This window comes from Periophthalmus magnuspinnatus, chromosome 7 (genome assembly GCF_009829125.3).
Source record: "Periophthalmus magnuspinnatus isolate fPerMag1 chromosome 7, fPerMag1.2.pri, whole genome shotgun sequence".
In the NCBI taxonomy this organism is placed as follows: Eukaryota; Metazoa; Chordata; class Actinopteri; order Gobiiformes; family Gobiidae; genus Periophthalmus; species Periophthalmus magnuspinnatus.
The window spans coordinates 23,144,642-23,153,316 of record NC_047132.1 but is presented as its reverse complement, the minus strand read 5'-3'; the positions used below and the strand labels follow the sequence as shown (position 1 = coordinate 23,153,316).

Genomic DNA, 8,675 nt, shown 5'->3' with positions numbered 1-8,675 from the left:
AAAATACTTAAACTTGTACTATTCTTTTTGTTTGCTGAGATCTTTTGGATATAATCACGTTATTAAATTGACCATTAACACAAAACACTTCTCAACCATTTCAAATGATCGACTATTTTAACAGAAATCAAATTTTAATATACAGTGCATTGACAAGAGGCATCAAGTGGCTGTTCTTGTAATTGTCACTTTCCCTGGGAGCATCCCTGGAACTTACTGACTCAATTAAAGACCCCTTCTGATTGGTTGGACAAATAATCCCGCAGGGCCTCGTGCTCTATACTAACTCGCGCACCGGGAACCGCGCGAGCCACAATCTGCCCAAGGCGAGGGAGGGCTGGCACAGGGAGAAAAAGAGTGAAGCTGAAGTCTATAGCGCACGGACACAATCAGACAAGTGTTGTTTAACGTAGGCTATGCGCGCGTCGAGGGGGGAGCGCTGTGCGTAAAGGCTTCATACAAACTCGCTGCTTTAGGAGTCACTGTTAGTGACAGGAAAGTCGTAGAAACAGGGCAACTGTGAGGGAAGTGCACAACAAGACAGGGTCAGACGACAAGAGGAGCGCACTTTTCTACAGAAAGATGAATGTCAATGAGGAGAACCTACTGAAGTCCATTAGCAACGACGCACTGCTGGACCTGACGCAGCGCTATGGCCAGTCCGCTTTCGGCTTTGGTCCTAGCCACGGAACTGGAACTCCTGCCCGCTTTCCGCTGACACCCGCTACAGACTTCATCTCGGGACAGACCACCAAGTCCAACGAGAGCGGCGGGGAACACACGAGTGATGATGACGATGCGTTTGACTCTCTGGAGTCCAGGAAGAGGGGTCCGTCGTTTGGGGACGACAAGCCCGGAGGCCCACTGGCCAAAAAGTCTAAAGAGCAGAGGTCCTTGCGACTCAGCATCAACGCCAGAGAGAGGAGAAGAATGCACGACCTGAATGACGCACTGGACGGCCTGCGCGCGGTTATCCCTTACGCACACAGCCCGTCTGTGAGAAAACTCTCCAAAATAGCCACTCTTCTTTTGGCTAAGAACTATATTCTCATGCAGGCGCAGGCTCTGGAGGAAATGAGACGGCTTGTGGCGTACCTGAACCAGGGCCAGACCATCACATCCCCAATCCCTACCGCTCTGGCCCCCTTTGGACAAGCAGCCGTCTATCCGTTCTCCAGCTCTGCGCTCGCCACCTGCGCCGAAAAGTGCTCGACTTATTCCGGGACACCTTCAAGTCTCTTCAAACACTGTAACGACAAGCCTTGATTTATTTCCTTTAAATTTATGAACTTTGACCTCTGACACCCATTCAGTCTCTCTCCCACTCTCGTTATTTAAATAGTAAAAAGTTAAGTTTAACAAAATGTATAACTTATACTTCTATAACTGTTTATAGACCGCAGTTAAGTTGCTCTGTCACTTTCAAGAATTTGCAGGTCATGTTTTGAGAAGTTTGTCATTTTAGTAAACTTGAACAGGTTTTGTCATGTTTTGTTGTAACTATGCAACATTCATCCAATCTGAGTCACCCAAATGAATTAGCCTATGGATTCCCCGAAATGGCAATGTACTGAAATTTTAGTATTTTTATTTGTAATTCATCACTGCACAGTTCTCACATGATTGTATTGTACAACTGTGAAAAAGTCCGACTATAATTTCAAATGCAGCCTACTGGTTGTGTCGCAACATGGATTTCATATATTGTTTATATGTCTTTATAATTAAAATGTATCTATGCCTGAAAACGATTTGTCTCATTTTCGAATTTTCCATTCACCATAGCCTCACCACATTGCGTTTCATGAAACAGGTGCCACGGCGTGTCGTGAATGCGTCATGGGTTAAAGTTTTAAATGAACTCGCTTCTTTCTCATTTGCCAATTTTTCAATCCATAATATTTTTACAACAGTAATTTACATCTTTACAACTTTGGTCGGCCTACGGGTGAGAGGTCAAAAAGCCTCTGAAGATGCTTGTAGACTGGTGGGACCCGTTTGGCACGCGCTGGGGTCGGTGGTGCTTAGAGGAAAGACGCACGAGACGCCCGGGGCGCACCGGACCTGTCTCTGGGTATTTGGGTGATCGCACGCAGACTTCTTTGGCGCTCTTTAGCCCTGGTCAGCTATTAGCACGATTTCTGCCCTTGTCTACACGCTCCACTAAATGCAGTGAGCAGGTTTTCATCAGTGCACGTCGCCCGTATTTTGTACTTCACAACAACTAAAGATGTGAAGAGGATAGACTGGTAACCAGGATATTTTGCTTTTTGCCAGGGCATTTAGTGTTTTGAATACAGTTGTATTGTTTTCTACATTTTGCACTTCAAACTTTTTTTCATATTGTAGCTATTTCCAACACTTCCTCAACTGTAAATGAAATGTGCATGACCTTAAAATAATTATATTTTATATAAAAATCTAAAATAATGTAATAATTGAGAACTCGTGAGACATGAATTCATGTATTTGATTGCTGCAAAGATGAGCAGTCATGGTGATATACAGAATGCATGTGTCAGTCAGTAAGTGACTAAGTTATCCAGTGCCTCTTTAGCTCCCTGTCACAACAGCGGGCGACCGATGGCATCTTAAATGGGCCCGCTGATGACACATGTCTTATCAGGGCCCTTGAGATGGCTGGACCAGGGAGGATGAAAAGTGACAAAAGCTGTAGAGGATGTGATGCTCTAGGCCTGAGCTCCATCAGAACAGGGGCACATTAATTGTTACAAATGAGACAGTTGCCTTTTTGCATGGCTGAGCAACTGGGCACTTCACCCTAGGCCCCTATATGTTGCACTGATACAATATATATGTGGTATTGTGCTGCCTTATTAACCTAATAACCATAACACAGTGAGGTTATGTGTGTGGTGCAGTTAGATGTACTTGAAATGTGCTGGTCACCAGTTACGTACCAGCAAAACCTATTCCTCTAAGAACAAAAGAGTATACAAATCTAAGTCATTGTTTTGCTGCACTCCAACATTTTAAATATAGTTTGTATTTGTTTGCCTAGACTTTTTTAAACTAGAGCAAAGAAAGTTTTTAAATTCACATACATTGTATTCATGAGTATTACACCATTAAAATGTGTTTTCCATTTCCACGCAATAGTTTTAAGGAACACACATATGAATGGCGTTCGTGTATTCATATGTATTTTTATTATAGGCTATATACTAAAATCTGTCCTGTTTTATAGTTTATTTGTCAATAAGAAAAGTGTTTTATTATTGTAATCTTTAAATTAATTCAGAAAAGGTGTGTATGAGGCAAATAATTAAACTGGTAGAAAACTAATGTCGGCAGTAAGATGTGTGTATTCTCTGTGCAGGTTTGTGAGTGTGGACCTTCACAGCAGTTGAGTCCATGCGGTTTGTGCTGGGGCAGTAACAGCGCAGCGTGGTGCAGGAGTCCGCGCCGACTGTGCCATGTCTGTAAACATTTGTGTTTGCTCTCCGTGGGATAGAAAGGGAGTGATTTCATTAGCATGGCTCCCAGCTCTGAGGTATGTGTGTGCGCTTTGCTTCAACCCGACGGTATAATACTAAAACCATATGCCCTTAAGTGTGTACCTCTGCCTAATGCTTCTGACAGCTCTGTTTTCTCTAATTAAGTTATGCCTATGTGCAAGCTCACGCATTTGCAGCACATTGTAGCACTCCCTTTTACAGTGAAGACCCCACTCTTTCTACACTTCTAGAGCCTTCAAGCTAAATATGCATGCTTGAATTATTATTATTCAATTAGACTGAGGGCTTTATATATTTTAACTTACTTTTAAAATTCTTTATGGTGTGAGAGTTGAGAAGTGGCAATTTCGGACAGGTTCACTGTGAAGAAGGGTGACAAATAGGTCTACAATAGTTTATGCATGTATGAGGCTGGTATAAGACAGCATTAAGCCACCCATCTCAGAGTGTACCCGCAGAGCCGATGTAAGGGCGTTCCTTCCAGCCCCACCTTGTCGGAACAATGAGTGGGTGAGTCAGTTGGTTCAGAGGAGCTATGTGATTTGGGGCGACGTTGCTGCAAGTGCACAGAGCTGGGCATAGGCCTTTATTTGTTAATCAGACATCAGAGGGGGAGGTGGGATGTCTCTGTGTTTTGCCATACACGCAGTTGCTTGTTTTAGTGTTCCTTTGTGCAAAAACGTGACAGAAAATTGAGGGTTTTGCATTCATCATAAGGTACCTGCATAGTGTTGTCACAATCCCAAAATTTCAAACTCAATTTCGATACCACAATTATAATAAACAATGCTTTTTTAATCAATAGAATGTGAAGTATTTTCTTTATATTACCATGGTAATATTATTTTAAAAAATATATATGTTCAGTAGTGATACTTTCAAATCTAGTTTGCATCAGTTAGGAGCTGGATATTGATACTTTTGACTATTCTAATGAAAAAGAGATCAGTATACAACAATAAAAACATTATATGTGAATATTTTGTATGGCTGTGTTTTTGGAAACAGTGTACATTTCACAAGTTAATTGATGCATTTCAAACAACATTAAAACAACATTTAAACCACCAACATTTAAATTTTAGTTTTTTACTATTCCAATGTAAGCAGAAAAGAAATATTGCATTGCACCAAATTCGACTTACTTTTGACTGAAACTATGCAGAGTAGACCATCGAACAGCATGATGAGAGAATAGCTTATTTGAGTTGGCTGAGTTGTGCGTCTAAGTCATTCTTCAGCATCCCGGTCCTCATGTGCCCCGTTCTGCCACTCACATTATTTTCTCATTTCCAACAGTTTAACCATCCACCACCCCAACACCCACCATCCCTCCCCCCAGTTTACCCTCATCACTCTCTCTCTTTGCTTTTAGCTTGTTGTCTTGACAGAGGATCGGAGCTGACAAACCAGGGCATCCGTTACTGTAGCTGGGCCTAATCTCTATAATGGCCTCACAGATAGTGGACTGGTGGTGAGCAAACACACCTCACTGCACTGGGCAAATGGGAACTACCATAAAGGCCTCGGGTCAACAATCAGATCTGTGTTAGGGCTTTGGACAGCTCTGCCTGTCTATACTGGCTTAGTCAGGGCGGTACTGGTGTGGCTTGGTCCAGGTTTTGTCTCGATGTCTATTTTAAGAAAAGTCCTGGCAGGCTTACAGTTTGATATTATACTTTTTTCTGAGTCCTGAGTCACACCTATTTTAGCTGCTTTAAATCCAGTTCCTATTTTCTTATTTCATCCTGGTTATGATGTTGCACAGGCAAGTGGTTAGATATAGTTCTGGCCTAGTTAAATCCTGGATTTAGTTTTTGTTTATATCCAGTTTAGTACAGGTTTATTTAGTATTGGATTAGTCTGAGGAAAACCCGGTTTAGTGCTAGTATTGTCCAGGGTTAAACTCTTTGAAAACATTAATTATACATCCCAAAGCAGATATCCAGCGTGTGAATGAATAAAACAAAACATTAACACATACATTTGAAACCCTGCCTTTTAGTACTTGGTTAGTACTTGGTTAGTCAAAATTTAGGCTCACTTTAGCCCATTAATCCTCACTCATTTGCCTGTCCCTTCACTCTCTCCCTCTTTGACAGTCACACAGCCCTCGTTCGCCCCTCTTCTGTTCAGTACCAGCTGAGGAGGACCACAGTTTGCGGGGAGCAGGGGGAGCTCGTTATCCTCATTAATTAATGACAAAAGCGATGTAATTGGCCATCCATAATCGTCCATGCGGAGAGGGTGTGACAGGAGGGGCCGGGACTATCCTCCTCTGATGCAAGTGCAACTCATAAACACACACAGTCCTGGCATATTTCATCAAGTGTGTGTCCAGTGATTGGCTGGATTTTGTCCATACTAAGGTTTGTCATGTTAAATTATACTATACACATAGACAGGCCCATTTAAGGCTATGAAAGAATTATTAACAAACAAAGTACTCAAAAAATGAATCATTCTTTTTAACTTAGATGTGTATCTTTTAATGGTACGTTGCCTTTAACTGTACCTGTCCAGAATGTGGTCTTGAGCCCATAATGAGAAAAGAAATTTTCCCCCCCAAAAAAATAAAATCTTATCAATTATATTCAGTAAATTTACAAAACCATATTAAAGTTTCACAACACATCAAAACTTTTTCCTTGGCTCATCTATTCAAGCCCAAAGTGAAATCATTGTATCACCTACTTTTTCCTCATTTGTTTCGCTAATTCTCGGGGAATTCAGATCCACTGGGCCCTGTCTGTCGCAACACGCTGTCCCCCTTCTTCTCCTCAATGAAAGACAAGATTAATGGCACTTCCTGTCGCAGACTATCTTGTGTGCGGCTAATTAAAACCATTGAAACATGCGCGTGGCCAAGGATCAGTGGCTCCTAATGACGAGCTTGTAGCCTGATTTGGGCCTCATTTTCTGCTTAATAAGGCCAGTTTAAAAAGTAATTTTAGAGGGATGTGACTCCTTTAAACCTGCTCATTATCAACGATAGCGACTCACTTAAGGACTTCAGGAAACGCAGTGTTTAATTAATATTGTATCGCGCGCGTGGATTAGCTGACAGGGCCGGCGATGGTGCGGTGTGTGTGTGTGTGTGTGTGGATGTGGGCAAAGGGGGCTGAAATTGATGAAGAACTTTCAAGGGCACTGATTTCATTAAGCAGCTTCATTACAACCCAAATAACTCTTCATGTCATTTCAATGCTCCAGCCGCACACACGCTCAATCTCACACACATTTTAGGTTTCCTTGCTTTGTGTGGACATAACACTAACTTACATTAATTTTCTTGAGATTGATCTTAACCTTCGCTCTTGGTTAACCTAAACACTAACCTTAACCTAAATTTACCCATATGTTCACTTTAAAACAAGCTGTTGGTGTAATATTATATATGAGAACATTACATTGACTATATGTTACTACTTGCCTAACCATAACCTTAACCTTAACATATTTTAACCCATATCTTAACTTGAAATGATCTTGTTGATCTAATATTGAAGGATTTACATCATGGGGATCCTATTGTTGTTTCCATAAGGCAGGCAAGACCCTTCTGAGTCCACATACAGATTTTAGCCCCCACAATTAGACCTGTCACGATAACAAATTTGAAGCACGACATATTGCTACAGAGATGTATTGCGATAAACGCTAATATTAAAACTACTTTATGTCACTAATTAACATTTAAATAATGCAAGACATTAAGACATTAAAAGACTCTAGCTGCAACAAATAAATAGCAGGATGTACCAATAATTAGCCATAAAAGGGACTAATTCCGCTCCATCACAACTCAAATCTTATCGTATTACAACAAAAATACCAAAAATGCCCCCACTTTTGCAAAGAAAAAGTACTCACTATAAATATTGAGGCCCAAAAAATACTTTTCCCGTTTTCATATATTAAACGATGAGTCAATATAGTAATTATTGGGACAGGTCTCCCTTGAGTGCGTATACAGATTTTAGTCCCCATAATATGTTGAATGTCTGCCCGCACACACTCTCATACATAGTAAGTTTATAAAAGGGACGTTTTAGCAACTCAGCACAATGATGACACCTACACTACTTTTACTCTTATCTGTTGCATTTATTTGCATTATGTACCATTTATTTAAAGTTATTTTATTCATAGCTAAAGAAGTTGACCTTGTTTAGGCTAATTTAGAGTGGAGTATGTCCTTGTTTATTTCGGATTAAGGATAGAAAGTAAAATATGTTATAGAGTGCTAAATCTTGCTATGAGCGTAATTAATTAATAGTTTACACACGGTTGAAAATTGTGTGCGTAAAAGGGATGTTTGAGATATTTCACACAGCGATGACAACTGACAACTCTTTATTAGCATTTTCTCAGTGCGTATTTGCATTATGTATCATGTTTGCCATTGTTTTACTCACATCTTGATTCACAGCTTTCTTTGTTTTCTCTCATAAACAGCTTTTTAGGGTCAATCAGTTTAAAGGCTCAAACTTTCACTGTCGCTCTCCTAACCCCATAATGAATGAGGGTACAAAGGCTCTTACAGCCTCTTCTCCCATTGTGTTAATCTGCTTAGCCTCAGACGCCACTGTTCATGTGGACAGAGCAAAGAGAGGGACTTATGGGATTCAAGTGTCCAGTAAGCTGCAACTTTATGATTTTACTCTTTCCAAGAATGATTATCAATACCTTAAGACAATGTTAGATTTTACAAGTGCATCAAAGTCATGCAGAATACAGTATTTTTAATAAAGCCAGTATCAAAACTAGTTACTCATTTGAACAAGTATCTATATTATGAATAGAACATACATTGGACAAAGTTGGATCTTTTTTTAGAATGGTCTTGATCTATATCAGTACTAGTTAAAGACCACAAGGTGAGCTATTATTTTTTGCTTTTTTCCTAATATGCAAATTTAGGTTGAAGTTGTAGAAGCAGGACAATACTATGTGATAGTATTATAAGTGACTGTAGTAGCAAAAGTAGCATGTGGAGTTGTTCTTTACATCTCTTTATTTATTTAATTCTACAAATGCATTTTTTAAGAAGATTTATTAGACTGTTATATTTTGAACAAGGCATTGTCAAACATAAAGCAAATCGCCTCCACATTCAAGAGAAACTCATAAATTGGTTGAGGGTAGGCCCACTCTAATCTCTGCACTGGGACCTGCTTACATTATTTTAGCCTT

At 40.2% G+C, this 8,675-nt stretch overlaps 1 protein-coding gene across 1 annotated transcript; it reads left to right on the top strand.

The window, feature by feature from the left end:
• Window positions 1-329: 329 nt before the first annotated feature.
• bhlhe23 (basic helix-loop-helix family, member e23) lies at window positions 330-1,688 on the top strand. Its single transcript, XM_033969453.2, has one exon. It carries the CDS (start codon window positions 583-585, stop codon window positions 1,264-1,266), a length of 684 nt encoding a protein of 227 aa, XP_033825344.1. The 5' UTR covers window positions 330-582; the 3' UTR covers window positions 1,267-1,688.
• Window positions 1,689-8,675: the final 6,987 nt, after the last annotated feature.